Genomic DNA, 22711 nt, shown 5'->3' with positions numbered 1-22711 from the left:
TGTTTACTCAAAAGAAACAAGTTCATTGTGGCTTACTTTCTAATATTTCCGTTTACGATTACAGCCTTAACCATGTACTTTAAAGCTGCAATCCTATACCAATTAAGTACCTGGAACTAAAGCCCAGTGAACATAAAGGGACTTGCTTCAGAGAGAAAAATTCCATAGAATTGCACTGTACTTCTGAGGTTTTCACATATTGTTGCTGTAAAATGCTTTGCAGTGTTCTTGATAAGAAGCTATCTTATGAGAAGAGCTAGGAATTAGGTAACTGGGAGAAAATTGTTTTGAGCTAGGTTGTTTTCCCATTTGTTGCAAGTTGTCAGTGTGGGTGGTATAGACATGCTAGGTGGCAAACTGGATTTTGTTTCTTGATCATATACTCGTCCATGAATTCATGTGCTGTGGTTTTGTTGTGAGGTTTCCTTGCCTATAAAATATATTTTGCAATTTAGCCAGCACTAATTATATAATTCTATGTGAAGGGCACCAAAACACGGCAGCAGCTTATACAGTCCTTTTGGTACTGGGCCCATAGTTTATACTCCGAAGAGTCCCTTATAAAGAGCTTTACTGATCCCAGGATGCACTTTTACACTTGCAAGATCATTTTACGCAGAATTAGGCTTTAAGCATAGGGGATGTCTAAGCTTAGAATCTGCCTTAGCATAGGTGCTAAGCCATAGACCTACGCTTGGACCTTAGTAAGGTACTAGAAGCTGCAGAGTCTAAGGCCTATAGTAGCTTACTAGGCTAGACCTTAGCCTTTGGCTATATGGCTATTAGTGAAAGCACCAGAAATTAAGAGACAAACTAGATACAAAGTGAAATATGTAAATATAACTTCCCTTGTTTTCACTCTCTTTTGCACCATGGTTGCAGAGGGCAGGAATTAGAACTGCCACATATAGCCTCAGGAGGACAACTTCCTTTGCTTGCGTGTGTTCCCCCCTTTGATACTATCAATTTTCTGTTAAGTGCAGGAGAAAACATAAAAATAAATTCATGGTTTGTTTTTACAGGAACAAGCCTATGTCAGCCTGGGCTTGCATACTCCCCCTCCCCCTCTGTGGCATGGCCACAATAAGATCATAAGTTTTCTCCTCAGTTTTTAACTATGCACAAGTTAGTATTATGTAGTGCTTTTTCTAAAAAAAAATGTTTAGGGGTACGCTCATTTTGACTAACCCCCCCCCCCATCATTTTATAGTTCAAATCGGGGGAAATAAATACAGTAAATTGACAAAAGTACAAAGATTCACAAAATGTTTACGGGTATGTGTTCCCCCAGAAAAAAGCACTGGTATTATGTCTGAACTTGAACAGTGATAAGTCAACTATAGTCTACCAAAACAAACCCAGATCAAACTGTGGTTTTTTAAGTCAGTTAGTTTCAGTAAACCTTAGTTAGGAATCAGCACAGTTTAGAACTCAGACATAATACTTAATACAGTGGAACCTCGTGTTATGTACCATCCCCCTTGCAAACACTGCGGGTTATGAGCACTGGCGGAGGAAGAGGGGGGGAGCGCACCCCCCCAGGCAGCACGATCCTGTTAGGGTGCCATTGCGGCTGCCCCCCCGCCCACGCTGGGCACCACGCCCCTGCAGGTGGTGTGCCCTGCCCCCAGGATGTGTGCCACGCCCCCAGGACATGAGCCACACCTCTGCAGGCAGTGTGCCACGCCCCCAGGATGCACACCATGCCCCTGCAGGCAAACCCCTGCCCCCAGGACGAGCATCAGCCACACCCTCGCCTGTTCTTCTCCCCCAGTGCCAGAGCATGAACCTCCACCATTTGTTATGAGCTCTGCTAACCCGGAAGAAGATGTTCCCGGTTGCGACCTTTGCCCTGGGATGCGAGCATAAGTCGCGCACCGGCAGCGTCGGTAGCAGCGGGAGGCGCCATTAGCAAAAGCGCACCTCATGTTACAAGTGGTTTTGGGTTGGGAATGGACCTCAGGAACGAACTAAGTTCGTAACCAGAGGTACCACTGTAGTTAATAAAAATAGAAGTTAATGACTCCACTCTCCTTGCAGATGCATTAAAGGAGAGAGGAGGGCAAAATATAATCCCAAATCTTGCATAGATTCATTTCTGTAACAAACCATAGTTAATGTTATGTCTGAAATACAGCTTTTCCAGAAAATTTTCAGAAAGCAGTAGTTTTTTCTATTATAGTTCAATAACTTTTGAAGTGGGGTATGTTTTCAAACAGACACATCCACACATAAAAATAGAGGTGATGGAACTTTATTACTTCAGTGAGTGATTATATAAATGATTTCCTTGAAATGTCTGTCTTTTGGGCATCCCACATATCAGACACATAGAGTTGGATCCAGACTTAATTATTCGTTTCCTCTGAAACCTTAGTTAGTCATGGCTAATTTTTCACCTTGATTTTATGGAACTACATTAATCTGGATCCAACCCTATATAATCATAGTTTCTAGGTAGTAGCTCAGTCTTAATTTTGTTGAAGTTTTTTTTCTAAAGTGCCTTGCATTAACTTATGCATAACTAAAAAAAATTTTGTTTGAGCTTCTTTCTCTGCCTTAATAGGGTTTTGGAGAGAACATTTGAAAATTTCCTTGTCTTTATGATAAGGAATTGAGTTGAGTATTACCGGTAAGTAATGATAACTTGGTGTTTATCAAAAAGACAACATTTTCTAAAGGCACAAAAGAAACAAATCTTTATCTGTAGGTAATTTAGTTAAACTGTTATTTGATTATCTGAGTTACAATAGAAATGGTCTTGATTGTAACTTGATGTAAGGTTAAGTGGAGATGAGCTGAATTGAATTGTTGTAGGAAGTTACTTTTGATTCTCCGTGCCTTGCCTGTTAGAAACATTTCCTTGCATTCAATATGTGTGATAACTTTATTCTCCTATTCCTTTCATATGGTTTTAAACTGAACAGTTAGTGTAAAATCAGCACACACAGAGGGGGGTCTTAAAAGAATTCCCCTAGATACCACATCTTTGGTTTTGTAGTATAGGTAAAAGTATGTATGAACACCCAGAAAATGGTCTGAAAGGTAATTAATGCAAAAGGGAGAACAGATAGGAAAGTGAGTAATATATCTATGTTCCTGAAACACTAAATCAATATCTAATCTAAACTATGAGGCCAATATTAAAAATAGAGCAAATACCAGGGCATTGTGCTATACGTATAGAATATTCTTCTGACCTATATTTCTACCAAAGGCATCACTTGTACCCTCAAATAGGTAATTATATTTCAAAGGTCTTAAGAAAAGCAATGAAACTAATGTTTTTAAAACAGTGGCCAGGATTTTCAGAAACAATGATCTCCCATATGTGATAAGAGTTTACACATGCAGTAATCATTATTTATTGATAGTATACTATATGAGATGCTTCCACACCACCAAAGCAGATGTACATGCAAGTGGGGGTGGTCACTGTTGGTAACATTCTGTAGGGTATTTTCATTGGTGTGATATTACTATGCTTGTTACCAGAAATGCAGAGAATGACTTCCTTTCTTGAGTTTCTGTATGTGTAGGGAATTCAACATGAATATGAAAAACTGGATTTAGGAAGCATACATGTAAGTGCTTCCAGTTCTCTAAATCAACCTTCCCCAAGCTGGAATTATCCAGGTGCTGTTAGACAGCAACTCTCATCTTCACTGACCATTGTCCTTGTTGGCTGATGGGATTCATAGACCAAGAACATCTGGGAAGAAATGGGTGGGAAAGGCTGCTCTAGAACATCTCTGAAAAACAGAGGCCAATTTAAAAATTCACTGTGTTACAGGGGAAGTGAAGAAATCTTTTGTGAAATCTTTTCAGGAACCAAGTGTCCTGTGAGGAGGAAGAGAAGGAGCCAGCAGCAAGACAAACTCTCTCTCTCTCTCTCTCTCTCTCTCGCTATATATATATTGTTTCAAAAGATTCCAGAGTACAAATGTGTGAATAAAACCATTCAGATATCATATGAATGCATTGTAAAAGAAAACAAAAAATTAATCAACAAGATTAAAGGCAGACAGCTATTTACAAGAAAGTTATTTATTGGAAACCCACTGAGGCCTGTTTTTGAACTGTGAGGAGAGTCATCTGGAGAAAATTATAACTCGGATGCATCCCAGTAGGAAAATGTATCACTGAGCTTAAAGATAAGGCCTATTAAGGCCTCTTGGGTTCCTAGCTTAGCTATCATCACCACTAGTACGCACAGAGAGAGCACCTTCCACAGGTAGAGGGAAGAGAGGCAGGAAAAGAAGACCGGAAGGCAAGTTCTCAAAGTAATAATTTTCCCAATGTTTCTTGGAAGAATCTTGCAAAGGCTGGGTTTTTTTAGAATTCTGTAAGCAAAAGTGGGAAAGAAAACTTACTAGGAGGCAGGTAGATGAGGGTGGAGAGAAGGAAATTACCCATCACTAATTACAAAACACTTACTTTAAGCAATTGAAATTATTTGAGCTGACCTTTTAAAATTACTTAGCTCTCTGTGTGTGGAAAATACAAGTAAGGCAACTGTCTGTGCTCCCTCAGAACGTTTATCTCAGATTTTGATATTATGTGGCTTCATGACTCTTAAAAATACAGTTAAGTCCTACAGTAGTATGACTGCATGTGAATTAATTATCTCCTCTGTAGATCTCCTATCAGAACTCCACCAGCCCTTTGCTCAGAAAGTTCTGATTGTCTTGACTTCTTGACATTTCAGGGCTTTCTACCAGCTGCTGCCAGTGCCCCACACCCTTGGTGGCCTTTGCTCACCAATTAAACAGGTTAAAGAGGGAAGTCTGTGCTGGCAGAGAGATGCTGGTGTCACTCCACTGGTGGAGGCTGGCAGTGCTGAGTGCAAAGGGCAGTTGGATTGCACCCTAAACATTAAGTAAATAAATACTGCATGGGGCAGCAGCTGTTTGAAAAAGAAAGCTTGAGCTTTACCCTGTGGTATTATCTTTTGTTTTTGTAAGCAAAATTGCAGTGTCCACTTTTTTGCAGGATCAGTGACGAAGGTGCACAGTATCTTACAGGGTTACACCTATAGTAAATTGAATTCTGTCATCTTTCTGTGACTGCCAACTGTCTTTAGCATGTATAGCCTGGCTGTTTGACATGTACATCCTTTTCAGCATTTACACCCTAATACAAAACATAAAGAACAGAAAGGTGTGATCACAAAGGTAAAAGATGTGTCCCTATATCAAAGAAATGACTGGTGGATGGTATTATTGCATTCACACACAAAAAACTTTATGAACTGTCATAATATGTCAAGCAGCTCCTTCTGAGGCACCTGCGAAGCATGAACCCACAGAAAAGTCCCTATGGGACCAGGAGAGGGGGACAAACAGTTTTGGCTTTTTTTGTGTTTAGTCTGTGGGTAGAAGGGTCACAAAAATGCTGATGCTTCCACAGAATAAATATTATATACATGTTAGCCTATGAGCCCTGTGAAGGAAGTTAACACATTTTGCTTACTGAAACATTTATGGAGACCATTTCAGCCAGCAGCAGGCAGTCACAGATATTTTCATTCTTTCTTTAAGGTGAATTGATATGCTTTTAAAATAAATGTTGAAAATTGTTTAAGATTCTAAATTATTAACAGTAGAAAAGAGTTGGCTAGACTATTGTAAACAATGCTTCTTGAGGGCTTTGTTTTCTCATTTTCTATTCACATGTCTATCTTGAATAATCTTGAACTTGGTAATACAACATTCATGTATAAAATATGGTGGTTTATGGATTTTCAAGTCTGATTCTTAGTTGTGTTATCTATACCAAGGGTGTTATTACTTGAAATGATCATTTTCATTTTTCTACTGATTGTTTTGCTCTCTCGACTTGTTGTTTCATGTTGTAATGAATTCTTAAAAGTTTTAGGATGTAGCAGTTAGAAAAAGTATTATCATTAATTCCAGAATGTTGGTCAGTTGCAGCAAAAACAACAGTCTTCTCACACCTTAAAGACTAACAAATTTGTTTTGGCATGATGTTCGTGGAGTAGAGTCTATCAGATGCATGCAATGTTATCCCCAGTTGGTCATCTATGCATGGTCATAGAGATAAAAACTCTAAACAGTTGGGTCAAGATGCAATTAAAGGCAAGAGCAAAATACATGACAATTTAATTAAAGCTGAAACGTATGCAAAATTAACATAGTGATCATTCATAATAGCAATAATTGGTGAAGAAAGATCAATAGCTTTACCTATTAAGAATAGCTAGCCTCACATTTCAACTATGGTAAAATGGCGACTTGGATTGACACCTTTATTTTGCCTACATTTAACTACACGTATTAGTCAGTTTCTTCCCCTCAGTGCACTTTTTCTCTGCACGGATGTGATAGTTTTTATTCCCTCTTGCAAAAAGGTTTGGCATATTTGCTGCACTGGAGCCCCTTAACATTGCAATCCAAACCCCCAATCTGACACATTGCAGGAATTCCAGATGAGAAAGAGGTGTCTCTCCCACCAACTCTGCCAACCTGTGCAAGGCTCTACCAGCTGGGGGTACACTACAGCAAAGCTTTTAACTGTACCCACCTAAGCTGCAGGCAGGCAGAAGCTAATGCTAGGGTATTTGGGATATAGGAAGATAAGATCCACTGGATCCTAATCAAATCCAGCAACAGCAAGAAGTGGCAATAAGTCTAATCTGATCCTCTGCTGCACCAGGCAGGTGCCGCAGCAAAAAATTCTGACCCCCCCCCCATCCTGATGAGGCATCTCAAGCAGTAGTCTCAGCACTGGGACAAGGTTCTAACCTAGTGGGGCTTGTTCTGAACAGAGTCCAAGTATCCTAAATCATATAGTGCAGGCACCTTTTTCAAATCCAAGTTGCAGGATAAAGTCAAGTATTTTAGTTTATATGGAGGTAAGGCCAAACATAGCAGAAGGTAAGTCCAGGTAAGCAAAATCAGACAAACTGAGATCGAAGTCCAAGTGACAAGGGCAGTAGCACCTATAGCTCTACATAGCAGGCTGTCAAGCATGTTTAAAAGTTGCTTCAGCAGTCAATCTAGCCTGCAGCTTCTTTTAAGCATGTGGCTCCATCCCCAGTGTGTGATGTCTCTACTCTTAAAGGGGACTAACCTGTTTTAGAAGCCATGGATTCTAGAAGTGCAGGGGCAGCCATGGTTCTACTATGGCATTTGAGATGGAGTCTAAAGAGGGCAATGTTACCTTATTTAGTTTGCTACATTTTTGTATCAGTTTGCATTTTTTAAAAAAAGTATACAAAAAAATAATCAGAACTTTAGTGTGCATTTCTCCTAAGATACATATTTCTGGAATCAGTATTTGTTATTTTCACCAAAATATGTGTTTTTATGCACCTTTTAATTTTGGTTAAATAATTGCATTGTGAAATTCAGAGAACTGCAGTTTTGAAGGTTTACTGTATTTTAGTTTGTGCATTGCTTTGAGAAGTACAAATTAAGAATGTAAGAAGAGTCCTTCAGGATCAGGCCAAGGCCCATCCAGTCCAACATTCTGTTCTCCCAGTGGTCAGTTGCTCTGGTTCATATTAAAGTGGTAGCCAAAACTAATTTCTTCCTTGTCCCTTCTCCTTTTCAAAGTTTGTTCCTCATCTTTGGGAAGCTATTCCAATTAACCCCTCAGAATCCCATAAATCACTTCATGATGTTTTATCTGCAATCCCATCTTCAGTTAACAGTGAAAGCTTTTGACTTGTACAACCTCAGGTTTGTAAGCTCTGGGGACGGCAGTTGTGAGCTGCCTGTGTCTGCCTTGTGCTTGAGTACTTTAATGGAGTGGTTAATAATGGACATATGTGTATATCTGAAATGGCAAAGTGTTTTTCTGGGTTCCTTAATATCCTCTCAAATGCTGTGAAAAGATCTGATCATAAATACTAAATCAATTAATCATGAAACTAAGCCCTTGGGATGCTTGATCTCTGTGTTATGGCTGCATCTGAGATTTATGAGTTCTCTAAAACACTTTGAAAATAAAAGACTTTCTTTGTTTATTTCAAGCATCTCATATTGACACAAAATGTCTCCCAAGTGCCCCCTACCTATGAAATATAACTCATATAGGGTAGAAGAATCATTTGAAGTGTGAGATCAGGGATTTGTGTGAGATCAAGGATTCGGGGGCATCCCAGTAGGCAGTATAAAGCCTCTAGTTTGGCCAGGTTTAATATTCTAGGACCTTAGTTCTCTTCCCTGGTAGTGCTTTCTTCAACTAAAGCTCCAGCTCCAGTAGACTCACTTCAAGGAAAACATACCCTCCAGGTCTAGATTCATGTTTGGCCACTCACATCTCTGGCACTGTCCTAATGCAGTACCACATTGGCTTTGCAAAGCCCTACATGCCCATCAGGTGTTTCCCAGGCTGTTATATTTACTCTTATTAGATTTGTTGCCCTGGTTTTGAGCTCCATTTTTCCAAATCTTATGGACTGAAAAACTGTAGTCCAAAAAGGGTTTGAAAATAAAACTGCTAATATCATAATGCCATTATGCGAATCTATGTTGCAACCACACTTTCAATACTGTATATAGTTCATCAAAAAGAATAATCTTTGCCTCCTGTGCTGGGTAAAAAAATCTCCTCCAGTCTTCTATTCACCCAGAAGGAACTCAGTGGATGGGGTGGAGCCACCTATATTGGGAAAGTTTCAGAAAAAGGCAACAAAAATGGTCAAGGAGCAAGTTGCCTGTAAATAAGAGTTTCATGATTTGGAGACTTTTTAGCTTTAAAAGGTGAGGAGGAGGAAGAGGAGGAGGAGACGGAGACAACATGATATAGTTGTATAAGTTGGTGCATGGTTTCAACAAAGTGGACAGAGGCTTTTCTCCCTCCCCCATAATTCTAGAACTCCTGGAAGATTCAGGACAGACAAATGGAAGTACTTATTCACACAGTATATAGTTCAACTCTGGAATTCACTACCACAAGATGTAATAGTGCTAACTTGGATGGGTTCAAAAGAGGTTCACAGAAACCCATGGAGGAGATCTATGACCACTAACCACTAGCTGTCTTACCTCTAGTATCAGATGTGATATGCCTCTGAATACTAGTAGTTGAACACAAGTGGTGAAAGTGCTATTGTGGTGAAAGTCCTAGCTGTTAACTTCCATAGGCATCTGGTTGGCCACTGTGAGAAGAGAATTCTGGGCTAGATGAGTCAGATCCTTCAGGGCTCTTCTTTCATTCTTAAGGTTTTTGTTTAGCTTCAGAAATGTGCAGGGGGCTGTTGACGGGCAGGCTAAAGTAGATGTATCAAAAAGGAGCAGAATCAACAGAGAACCTATCTCTAATGGTATCTAGTCCTGATCTCTGAAAATAACAACAGTCATTGCATGTACTAGAGATTAGCCAAAGAACTATATGTGAATTTGACCTTTTTGGCTAGTTTTCATACTTTCATGCAACCAGGTGCAGTGGCCTTTGAGAACCTATGTAGAGTAGTTAAGTGTGCTGGACTAGGACCTGGGAGACCAAGGTTCACTCAGCCATGAAGGCCACTTGTGACTTTGGACCACTTACCATCTCAGCATAATCTACCTCAAAAGGTTATTGTGAAGATAAAAATGAGAGGGGAGAAGTATGTAGACCACCAATCTAGTCCAGCAATTAGTTGTGTATGGGAAGTCCACAAGCACAATATGAGAGTGAAATCCCTCTCCCACTGTTATTCCTCAATGACTTGTATTCAGAAGCATGCTCCTTTGGCCATCCAGCATGACTTGTGGCTTTGATAGCCTTATCCTCCATGAATTTGTATAATCCTCTTTGAAGGCTATTAAATCTCTGGGCAGCACTGGAGGTGCTGTGTAAGTTAGACATGCATCCACTCAGTCTGTTTAGATACAATGTGTGAAAATGTGTGTTGAAAATAAAGAAACCAAGAAAGTGGATTGTTCTAAATGACTCACTTAGATTTTATATGATGGTATGATTTAAAAAAGTTGAAACACTTATATTTTTGCTGTCATGGCATTATCAGTACTGATCTTAGTATTCTCATGTTGGCTTGCACTTGTGAACACATCAGCCTTACATCAGCTGTATGTCAAAACATGCTCATTCTGTAGCGTATGCAGCATATCTCAGCTAATTTTTCACTTAACAGCAGATCATTTGACAGTAATCAGTTTGAAATGCCATATGGCAATATATCAAGCATTAAAACTGTTCATAATGCACCACCAGTGTTCATAATACTTATGGTGTCATGTTCTAGATTCACAAGTGTATAGTCTAAAGATAAGCAAGATGGCAAGGGAACAAGGAGAAGGAAAAATAAAGAACTGGTGAAGTTGCCTCATCCCTTCTCCCCTGCAGAACAAGGCATGGGCTCCACATCCAGAGCGGTCAAGGACAGGTTCTGGCTCATCCACTTTGCCTATTGTGCCACCAACTCTACCTCCATGGTTTTCTCTCAGGAGCCAGGGTCAGACGTAGGTCAGCAATTAAAAATACAGTGTCAGTGAAGTAAACTCTTTATTCAAAACAGTGCAGGCCTAGTGATCCCAGCAATTCTTTCCAATAGGTCTTGCCCCCAATGAGACAGTTGCAAGGATGAAAGGTCCCCACTTTTCCACCACTCTCTAAGGCTCCTCCTCTCCAGGGTCTTTCCCAAGCAGTTGCAAACTGCGTCTGTGCACAACCAATATCTGCTCTGCTCTTTTCATTTCTCTGCATGCTAGGAGACCAGGAGGGCAGTGAGCTGATTGCAACAGGAGAGTGAGACTCCCTAGATTTTTAGCAGCTTATTTCAATTCTGCCTCTTAGCCAATGTCCACTCCAGCCTCCAATTAAGCCTCAGAGACTGTACTGCTCTCTGCCACAGCCTCTTCCTGCTCACTAAACCCTATTACATCTTCTGCTTCTGACACCTCCTCCTTCCAGTTTGCTTCTTCTCCCTCTGACCACTCATTGTTGCCCCACCACCACTCCCTTGGCTCTGTGTCTTCTTCTCCTGGGAGTTCCCTTTGTTGTTCCCCAGCTGGAGTTCCCTTTGTTGTTCCCCAGCTTTGTTGCTTCCCACCACTCCCTCTGCATCCAGCCAGTCTATGACACTGTCAGAAACCATGTCTAGCACTGCCTTTCAAAGGAGGCAGTAATGCCACCTCCATCACTCATCTCACGAGGGTGCTAACACAAGGGGTGAACAAACAGTAAAGGCTCAGCCTTCCTGGCATAGTGCAATGTGTTTGCCCAGTCTCACCATCCTAAGTTACTTGGGTATTCTGTTTGCTATACACACCTCTGTCCAGGCAATAGAGAGCCTTGGGACTCAGCTACACAGCTCAATTTATAACATTATAAATGCATTATAAAAATGTGACACCAGATGGTGCTGTAGAGCAGCACTCTGAAGTAAATGAAAATTTCCATTGGGAGCTGTATTTTTTAAATAGCTTTTTTCCATAGCATTTTTAATATCTGTGTAGATCCAGCCTTGGCAGACTACATTCAGTCCCTGAGCTTGAGGTTCTGCACCCCTGCTGAAACATCTCAGTGGCACGTTGCCAGTCTACACTAAACAAGCTTGTACAGTTGTGTTTTATCACCAAAAATATTTGCCACAAATAAGTCTAAAAACACAGGATAATTAAACATTGGAATGCAGTGGGCTAACAGAGACGTATTATAGATGCTTCATAAAATATTAGAGAACAAAGGATGGCAATTTCGATAAAAGGAATTTTAATATAATAAAGGTACAATATTAATATATTAAAAATACATTGTTTTTCTTGTTCCCTGTAAATCATATAAAGTTTTATACAACTGACAGTTGTCCAAATTATTGGTGCTCATATCATTGTAAAAGTTATCTTTCCAAATTAATTTATTAGTAATTCAGGGGTTAAATACAGGTCCAATATATCTGCAGAGTTTTCAGAAAAACTAAGAGAGCTTGTAATTGTTGGCCATTTCTGAAGCTATTAGGGTGCTTAAATTGATGCCCTCTTAGCTTTCCTTACACTAATGACTTACTAATATGGTAATGTTTATTACAATAGCATTTCCATCTGTGGATCTTTAAAGCCTTTGCAAACATGAGTGCATTTACTAGAGCACAACAAAATCTGTATAGTTATCCCCCAAGGAGCACTTTTGAGCTGGTTTTCCAGAACCAGCAAAAACGGCATCTGCGTTACACTCCAGAAAAGACTGCGTTTCATGTGAAGTGGTCCCTTTGTAGTGTCCTAATCCAGTTATGCAAAAATTTACTATCATTAACAATCTGTCAGACCTGGCTTTGTGAAGGTGGGGACAGTCGAGTTAGGGTGTATCCAACAGTGTGTATCCAACTAGAATGAATTCTAATTGCTCAAAGCAATAAGCAAGCCTGACCCTTGTTTTTATATGGATAAGAAAGCTATTAGGTCGTTCATTCTGGCCTCTTGCTTCAAGCAGTCTTCCATGGATGGGTGTGGTTGATATTCCTATTACTTTGGACCTGTAGTTCTTATTTTGTTCAGAGCTGAATGGCAAACACAAGCTGAATTATTGCTTAATATCCTTCCAATAGTACCTCCTGCAAGACTTGTAACCTGTTGCAGTGCTATAATTCTTTATATAGTAAAGCAAGTGCACAAATCCTCACACTCAGGGGTTTTAATTTTGAGATTAGGTTCCACTGTTAAAGCTATGTAAGCATAATGATGAAGTCAGGAAGCAACATTTTATAACTGCTGGTGTAATATGTTAGTCATTTTCTTGATCAGATAGCAAATATGAAAGAAATATCAAATAATTTGTATATTTATTAAATGAGCATTTGCCTGCATACCCTTGTCTTCAGTAGATTATTCAGCATTCACTTCTTGCTACAGTGTTGTCTTTCTCATTGCAGGCCTCCAGGTGGTTTTAAATTCCATTATCAAGGCCATGGTCCCTTTGCTGCACATTGCCCTGCTGGTGCTGTTTGTCATAATTATCTATGCTATCATTGGATTGGAGCTCTTCATGGGGAAGATGCACAAGACTTGTTATAAAGAGAGCTTATCAGGTAAGAAATTTGCTATGTAACCCCACATTGTGTAACACCTTTTATTATCAGTGGAAAGTGGCTATGATGTGATTGGATTTAACAGTACTTAATATCAGCTTAGTGAATGTGAAAGCTCCAGTGATGATCAAATAACACCTGTTCTGCTTGCCTTGCCTGCCCTTGCACTAAGAGCCAAAAGCTCAAAGGATGATAAGAAAGAAGCTAAGAAAGCTCTATCATGCAATCTCTGTAGATAGTTTTAAACAGAGCAGTGCTATAAACAACATCTCCAACATATTCTTCTAATTCAGGAGCAAATCACCATAAGACTGGAAGGGGTGAGTGAGAAGCCATTTGTGCATTTTCTTGGTGCAGTCAAACAGCATAAAATAATGAAGGGCGCATACAAGGCTCTTCTTGCTTCTTCTGTAGCCTATTAAAGACCGAAAGAGCCATGGGTTCATATATTTAAAGTATGACATTGTCCCATAAATTGAGCTCATTTCCAGACAATCCATCCATGTATCTCATGGATTTGTTTGCAAACCACATTGACAGCTTTTATAAAACCAAAAGGGAGCATAAAATTATCTTAAATAAAATATGTGCCACACTTGAAATGTGGTTGTCAGGAGGTGATTGTTGCTAACCATGTGAATCCTGCTTTACAATGTAGCTGAACCATAATGAAGAAACTTGACAAATACAGAAATGACCATTCAGATTGCAGATGTAAAGGAAGCATAACCACTTTTCTCATGGATGCAGCTCTTCCCATATGAATAATTTGCTATGTGGAAATGTCAACATTTAGGAGATGGAAACCTAAATGTGGGCTGATCAGTGGTATGGAAAATTAAGGCTCTTGTGAGAAACGATTCAGATGATCCACATATCAAAGGAGGGAGCCACCAGGAATAAACAACTGCTCTGATCAAAAAATTATGGAGCACTGACTCTTAGTCACTGCTAGTTATTTTCTTCCATATTCATCTTCCTTTCCTTTCCTTTCCTTTCCTCTCCTCTCCTCTCCTCCTCTCCTCTCCTCCCTCTCCTCTCCTCCTCTCCTCTCCAGGCAATAGAGAGCCTTGGGACTCAGCTACACAGTTCAATTTATAACATTATAAATGCATTATAAAAATGTGACACCAGATGGTGCTGTAGAGCAGCAATCTGAAGTAAATGAAAATTTCCATTGGGAGCTGTATTTTTTAAATAGCTTTTTTTCATAGCATTTTTTAATATCTGTGTAGATCCAGCCTTGGCGGACTACATTCAGTCCCTGAGCTTGAGGTTCTGCACCCCTGCTGAAACATCTCAGTGGCACGTTGCCAGTCTACACTAAACAAGCTTGTACAGTTGTGTTTTCACCAAAATATTTGCCACAAATAAGTCTAAACACAGGATAATTAAACATTGGAATGCAGTGGGCTAACAGAGACATATTATAGATGCTTCATAAAATATTAGAGAACAAAGGATGGCAATTTCAATAAAAGGAATTTTAATATAATAAAGGTACAATATTAATATATTAAAAATACATTGTTTTCTTGTTCCCTGTAAATCATATAAAGTTTTATACAACTGACAGTTGTCCAAATTATTGGTGCTCATATCATTGTAAAAGTTATCTTTCCAAATTAATTTATTAGTAATTCAGGGTTAAATACAGGTCCAATATATCTGCAGAGTTTTCAGAAAAACTAAGAGAGCTTGTAATTGTTGGCCATTTCTGAAGCTATTAGGGTGCTTAAATTGATGCCCTCTTAGCTTTCCTTGCACTAATGACTTACTAATATGGTAATGTTTATTACAATAGCATTTCCATCTGTGGATCTTTAAAGCCTTTGCAAACATGAGTGCATTTACTAGAGCACAACAAAATCTGTATAGTTATCCCCCAAGGAGCACTTTTGAGCTGGTTTTCCAGAACCAGCAAAAACAGCATCTGCGTTGCACTCCAGAAAAGACTGCGTTTCATGTGAAGTGGTCCCTTTGTAGTGTCCTAATCCAGTTATGCTAAAATTTACTATCATTAACAATCTGTCAGACCTGGCTTTGTGAAGGTGGGGACAGTCGAGTTAGGGTGTATCCAACAGTGTGTATCCAACTAGAATGAATTCTAATTGCTCAAAGCAATAAGCAAGCCTGACCCTTGTTTTTATATGGATAAGAAAGCTATTAGGTCATTCATTCTGGCCTCTTGCTTCAAGCAGTCTTCCATGGATGGGTGTGGTTGATATTCCTATTACTTTGGACTTGTAGTTCTTACCTTTGTTCAGAGCTGAATGGCAAAACACAAGCTTTCCTTTCCTTTCCTTTCCTTTCCTTTCCTTTCCTTTCCTCTCCTCTCCTCTCCTCTCCTCTCCTCCCCGCACATGTCCTTCTGAGATTAAGTAGTATATCTTTGTTTTTTATTTGTTTACTAGCATTGGTTTCCATGGCCAAACAATTCCTATCTAAAAATGTTGTTAGTGGGGAAACCACCTGAAGCCAGTAAAAGGCACTCCAGGCTACTAAGGCTGCCTGAACTCTAGTGACAACACTGGATCTTGGACTATTCCCAAACTGCAAACTTGTTCTCTCAAGCAGAGTGCCACACTGTCCAGAACAGGTTGAACACTAATTCTCTGAACCTGAGAAAAATATACCCACAGAGCCTCTGTCTTCTCAGGATTCAGTCTTAGTTTGCTGGCCCTCATCTAGCCCATTACTGAGTCCAGGTACCTGTTCAATGACTATACAGCCTCACCTGACTCAGATGCCATTGAGGAGTAGAATGTCAGCAGTGTACTGATGGCACCTCTTCTGAATCCCAAAATGACCTCAGCCGGAAGCTCTATGTAGATGTTAGAAAGCAAATTTAATATTATGTCAAACTGAGTCACAGAGTGACTAATTACTGAGAACTTATGCTTGCAGGCAGCTCAGCAACTGTAGTTTCGCTTACCCTCCTCTGGGACCCTACAACAGGGAGTCAAGGCCCAAATTTCCACCCTCCCTAAATTTTGTGAACCTATCTAGTAATTGCAGTTTGAACCTGATACAGTAGTATTATTATCTTAATGCCCAGGCTAAAATCAAGCTGGCAGTGTGTGTGTGTGTAAGTAAGTAAGTAAGTAAGTAATCCTTTTTGTTGCTCCAGAATGAAACTTTCGTTTAAGCAAATCTGATGCCAGCAAAAGTAGCATCACCCTCCTCTCTGCCTCTCCCACACAGCACCCTATTTGGATCAATAATTTACTGTTTAGCCTATCCAATCATTGATTTCATGGTTCAACATTACGGTAGAGCTTTCAGTTTGCATGGAGAGAGGTATTTTCCAGAGCTGAACTGTTGCAGTAGAATTTAATGTCCCAAGTTCATCCCATGCCACAACAAAATGGTTTTGACTTTTGTCATTAGCTCATTGATGTGGATATGAGCTGGCAATGTTAAGAGCAACAACTGTCATATCCTATTATCAGTACAGTTCCCAAATATAAATTGTTGTAAATGTTAATAATGTGTAGTCTGACTCAGTGACTCTGGTTCTAGACAAAGCTTTTTTGTTTGTTTCACTTTCACATACTCTTTCCATTTACAAACTCAAACAAACCATCCCTTGAGTCTTTTCAAGTAGACATATAAGACAGGGATGACAAAGCTTTTGAGGCTGAGGACAGCACTGCCTGGTGCAACCCCTACAAGGGACACATGGCAGTGGTGGGTGTGGCCAAGAAAATGGGTGTGAGCCCCCCTCAGTCTCCCACAGGCATGCACCTGATGCCCATCACAGCACACATACCGGTACACACAGCAGGTCACAGTGCAACACAGCACACACGGAAAGAGATGCACAGTTCTTTTTAAAAAGAATATATACGTAGTTTACTTGAAAGATATTTTTAAAAATTGGAATCCTGCCAATCAGCTGCATAGAGAGAAAGATGGAGATAGATTTTGTTATCTGCTACCACCACCATTTCACCTTGCTCACTAAGCAGCTGCTGGATCTTTTCTCTGTCTTCCCCACCTGCCCCTTTCCTTGCCTTTCCTGATGCTGGGGGGTAGCAACAGTGATTGTGGACTGTAAACAGCTGGGCAAATGAGAATATATTCAGTGATGTTTCCAGTGATGTTGTTCAGTGATGTTGTTCAGGAATAAGTATAAAACTGCACAGCATGAGTGGCTATTTAAGTTTGGTCTAGAGATGTTTTATATGTGCACTTCTAGAGAATGCAATAGAAGAGTCATGTGAAAAGAAGAGTACAAATCAATTCTGGCGTTGCACTTGTGATCCATATGAGTCAGTAAAGAATTTTTCCGTCCATGTTATGTGGATGCATAATACTTGATGATGTTAAAGTGGCTTTTAGGTTGTTTTGAGATCAACTCATAACCTGTACAACATATTTGGGATTGTGACAATAAGAACAAATCTCCTCAGGAATTGCCTGTTGACTTTGGGAGGCTTCTCTCTTCCCCTTGTTTGTTTGTGCCATCAAAGAACTATTTCCTGGAACTGTTTGCCTTTCTGCTTTGTATAACTTATCTACCTGTGGCACACTATGTTCTGGATTACATATGGCCCAATCTATTGGAGAATAGAAGCATTTACAGCAGATGATCTTTTGGACCAAATCAGTTTTATAATTTTTTGTTTTCTGAACAATCAGCTTTCTGAATTAGGTTTTTTATTATTTGTAACAAATCCAAGAACCATATGAAAGTAATGCAGATTATAATATTTTTTTACAAGCGCAATGGCTATAGATGACAAGATAGGGAAACTATTATATCAATATTATCTATCTTTCTAGCATTTTATAAATTAAGGGGGAAGTTAAAATACTTTTGAAAGGTTGCTCCTGATTTTTGAGGTGCCTTCCATAGTGTCATGGGATATGGCATGGGGAGCTATAGCAGGAAGAGGGAACCTGCAGAAATCAGGACCTTTCCCCCCAACTGCCACACACAAGTAGAAGCAGATTCCAGACACACATTGGTATCTTTGGATCCAAAGCAGTATGTAAACTGCCCTGATTTCTATGATGCACAAGCACAGCATAAATATAAAAAGTTAATCACAATTAATGTCTTCAGATACCTTGCCACCATTACAAGCACATAACTCTTTGCCTCACCATTCAATTGCATGGATTTTAACAATTCTTTATCCCTGTTGTTTAAGATACACCAGCGGAAGATGAACCCTCTCCTTGTGCACCTGTATTTGCGCATGGGCGGCAATGTCAGAATGGCACTGAATGCAGACCAGGATGGGAAGGACCTAAGCATGGCATTACCAACTTCGACAATTTTGCCTTTGCCATGTTAACTGTGTTTCAGTGCATCACCATGGAGGGCTGGACAGATGTGCTATACTGGGTACGTATGTGAAATCAATCTGTGGCAATGAGGAAACAACACTCTCTTACGTCATGCTCAAAACATGGGGGCCATTGCTATTTTTTATACTGCTTGCTTTGTATGTCATGCAAATGGGATAACTACTGAACTGATACCTCAGATTGATGTAGTGCATTAAAGGGGCAGTATGACAGCCTTTCACTGTTTGTTCTTAACTTTCAGTGTTCTCTTTCAGTGTTCATTTATTGATCAAGATTTTCACTATGCTTTTACTGACCAGTGTTTTCTTGCATGAGAAATGTTTCATACTGCTCCAGATTAATAAAGCACCACAATTTCTTGCTAACCAAATAATTACACTTCATTTAACCATCTTACTATCACTGGAAGCACCAGCCTCTAGATATCTATATAAATGAAGACTCTTGGGTCTTACTCATAGGAATATCTAAATTGTTAAGCTATTTCCAACACACTAGAACTGAAATTTAGTGTTTAATAGTTTATGTCACCCTGATTACTAAAAGAAAAAAAATCTAGAAACAGAATTAATTTCAATGGGTCTACTCTTAAGTAAAATTTAGATGGCAACAACCCAACATATCTATCTCTGTTCCTTGAAACTTAGGCCATGGTGTTTTCCTCATAAATAACAGCCAACATTCCACTACAGTGTAAGTCAAAGCACAGATGAGGGCAGCCAGAAATCTTTGGTGACAGAATACAAATGTAGTTACTAGTATTAGTATAGGAGTCACAGAGCTAAAGGATGACCATGTTTGTCCCTGTTGAAGCAGGATTGTCCAGATCTAAACCTTCCATAACTAAGTTTGTCTAATATTACTTAGATTGTTCCAGAGAAGGAAGTTCTACTACTTTCCTGAGCAATCTATCCCCTTGTCTAAAACATTATTACACTGAAGAAATCTGTAGTAATGTTAGAAATTACAGTTTGCATCATAGACAAGATTTATGGTTTCAGATACTCCTAGTAAACTCCTCTTGTTTCTTGAGTGAAGTGTCTCTGACTGAATCTCCATCATTTCCAGTGGCAGAAACGGGGGGGGGGGAATTACAGGGGCGGTCACAGAAGGGGCACAGCTTATTTCTAGGTGGGCAAGTTGTTCTCTGAATGAAAAATATGCTATATGTTAACAGTAGGAGTCCAGCAATGAGAGCAAGGGTTGGGGGCCAGGTTTGCCCCTTCCCCCCAGTTCCCCTCTGGTGCTGTCCATGCACTTCTCTAACAAAGATCCTGTACTAATAAGACAGAACTGCAAGTTCACAAAAACAAGGCTGAACAAGGCACACTGAGCTTCAGTGGTCATTAACATGATAAAGTTTAGCCAGAATTAGCTCATAGACAGGGTTAAATCATAAAGGTTAGAATGCCAGTTGTGCTTTCAGGATCCTGCAAAGCATTTCCACTCATAGGAATTGGCATTCAGTTCAGTGATTGTGTGACTTTACATGTGACTTGAATTCTGGTTAGCAAACTACCTACTCTGTTGAAGTGAAAGAGGAAGACTATGTGGACAGTGGAGCACCATGTATACAGTGGAGCCCCTGAAGCCACAGGGAATCACTTCATTATGGCACAGGCTTAAACTTGTTTAAATCCATCCTCTTATGTGTATTTAAAACTTTTTTAAAAAATCTAGAAGTAGCAGTCCAGCAGTCCAGTGGGGAACACCATCATGAGACATATGATTACCATCTGAGGACACATATAAAAGGCAAAATTGTGTCTTTCTTATATTAGACCAGTTTTTTAAAAAATCAAGCAAAATTGTTAATCTGACATGGTTCTTCATCAGACTGCCATAGATAGCTTTGAGAGCAAGAATCAACTTAATTTTATTTATATGTTTCTGTCCTATCTCTTTTCTATGACTTGGCATGGGGTGTAATTTAAAAATAAAGCTTATACATATTGTAGGGTTTATTTAAAACAAAAAACCTACATGCCATAAAAAGCCACTAAAATCTGGCCCAAATGCAAAAGGTTTTCAAACTTCTGCCATTTCTCCTCCCCCCCCCACCAAGGCTTTTGTGAATTTACAGGAAAGGAAATTCCATTTTCCAATAGTATGTGGGTCTTTTTTTTTACATTGTAAGGAATCCTGCAGCATGCTCCCTAGATTGGGCCTTCTCTAAAAGTGTTGGTATCTAAAGCAGCTGCCTGGGTTGATTGCTTGCACAATTGGGTTGGCCCCCTTGCTGAGTGGATTATAACAACCCAAGGGAACAAGGTAGGAAGCCTGCAAGTCTGATACAGCTGGTTTAGACATGCTGACTTGTAAAACTCCCTTCCATCCTCCAGCATCTCTGAAATTGCACTCTTGAGCTTTGATGAAAAAGCTTGAAACAGAAGCTCACAGTTGCCCTGGAAACTCCTGTCAGGAAATCAAATTGGGGAAGAAACCAGGCAATAGATATAATTTACTTTGCTGACAGCCTTGACATGTTTTGTGAGCTTTGCTTATCCCTCTGCAGCCTGTTGAAGCCCATTGAGGGAGATGTGGTGATGAGGAACACAGTGATATTGCCTCAATTTTTTTAAATGTTATAAACAGAACCACTACCCCACAATTTCCAGCAGCTGTGTTTGTGCTTTCTCACCCTTTATTTTTAAGGGTGCATAGGCTTGAATTAGCATGGCCTTTCCACAAGAGAATAATCTGTTTTGCTGAATGCACCTCTCTGCATGTTTCCTGTACATATTTTTTTCTAAGAAAGACTGCTTTCTTTTTAGATTGGTTTGTTTAGAAGGGGGAAACAATAAACACAGCAGATTTTGGCAGGGTTGTGAAATATAACAAAGAATAAGCCCAAGGAATTTAAAAAAAAACAGTCATCACTAATTAATTCCAAATATCTCTTTGCCGAAAAAAGAGAAAAAAGATGACAGGTATTGGGTGTTCATGTTTTGTGCCAGTGAGGAGCCATGATGCCAAGACAATTGCTGCCAATTCCAGAGGGCATAAAAAAATCCTGGATTGCTGTCACTTGTGTATACTACATCATTTTAATTTGTTCTGATTTCAGATTGTCCATTATCAAGCTTTCCAAGTCACCATGTAGCCAGGACAATGTAACATTAGCCAGGCTAGCATAGCACTTTTCATGCATAAAATGGGTATAAGTTCTTCTTCAAGATATAGCTATTATTAGGAGAGAACTAAAAATGGATTGGTGACCACAGCAAAAAACAAAACAACAACAAAACACCAAATAAACTATCCTTTAAGTCAGGCATCCCCAAACTGTGGCCCTCCAGATGTTTTGGCCTACAACTCCCATGATCCCTAGCTAACAGGACCAGTGGTCAGGGATGATTGGAATTGTAGTCCAAAACATCTGGAGGGCTGAAGTTTGGGGTGCCTGCTTTAAGTGAATGGGAAAGGCACAGGCTACTCACAGTCGCTCTGTGATCATCCCACCTGTACAATATGGAAGACACTTGATTAATTATAGTTTATGATTCTCTGCAAACTAGAATTGAAAACCAGGGTTGATTGAATTTAGATATAACAGTGAACTATGGTTTCCCACATTTTCCCACAAACTGTAGCATGGGCATGGGAGTTAGTGGGTATTGCTGTGCATAAGGAGATGGAGATGGGAACTCATGAGGCTGAGGCTTATTAGCTCCAAACTATGGGTTGGTATTACATTTGAACCAAATTGGTGTAATGAATTGAGAATTTGCTGGGAACTAGAAAAGAGGAGGCCTCTGTCCAATGTCCTGCTTGGGAAGGATATATTTCATATTCCCACCTTTCTCTTGACCTTTTTTTTCACTTTCTTCATTTTTGCGCTTTTCTCATTCTTTCTCTATCTGATGCTTTCACCATCACCAAATCCCATTTCTCAATCAATTGTTCCCAGCTATGGAACACTGGGAGATAATATCAGCAGCAGTCTTTTGAAATAAAATTTCAAAGGTGATGATTAGGGGAAGTGTCATAGTTCAGTGTCATGTTTGAAACAGAATTCAGTTCAGAATGTAGGATTTAATTTTACAGAATTTTCTTCCAAAATCAGTATTGTTTTCCAACCAGTTGGATCATATGGGAAATATGCAGAAAGGCAGAAAGAATAAATGAGTTCAGTATGGCTATTTTGCCTGCTAATTATTTGCTTAGGTCCAGTGTTTTCCACCCAGCCAACTGTATACAGGACAATCTGTATGCAGGGACTGGGTTGGAGGTCAGCTGTTGATTGGTATAGTTTTCCCAAGAGAAACAGGAAAAAGTTACTGCCAGGCCTCTGTGAGTACAAAAATCTATAAGGAAATTATGGCAAAGAACAAGAGTGAGAAGCCAGTCCTTTCCTGCCTTCTCTTGTCATATATTGTTTTTTTTTTTTGCCAG

At 39.6% G+C, this 22711-nt stretch overlaps 1 protein-coding gene across 42 annotated transcripts in view; it reads left to right on the top strand.

Annotated features, from left to right (window-relative positions):
• The window catches only part of CACNA1C (calcium voltage-gated channel subunit alpha1 C), a 487946-nt gene that overhangs the window by 294436 nt on the left and 170799 nt on the right, over positions 1 to 22711 (top strand). For 41 of the 42 annotated variants that reach the window (XM_033162041.1, XM_033162040.1, XM_033162082.1 and 38 more), the window contains exons 6-7: positions 12842 to 12997; positions 18157 to 18353. In XM_033162041.1, coding sequence (XP_033017932.1) covers positions 12842 to 12997; positions 18157 to 18353 — 353 coding nt within the window. Of the gene's footprint in view, positions 1 to 12841; positions 12998 to 18156; positions 18354 to 22711 lie in introns of those variants that run through there. The other variant, XM_033162084.1, reaches the window with a different exon arrangement.

The sequence above is a fragment of the Lacerta agilis genome, chromosome 10 (genome assembly GCF_009819535.1).
Source record: "Lacerta agilis isolate rLacAgi1 chromosome 10, rLacAgi1.pri, whole genome shotgun sequence".
NCBI classification, from domain to species: domain Eukaryota; kingdom Metazoa; phylum Chordata; class Lepidosauria; order Squamata; family Lacertidae; genus Lacerta; species Lacerta agilis.
Note: the sequence above shows the minus strand (reverse complement) of the source record. Positions and strands in the feature narration are given on the sequence as shown.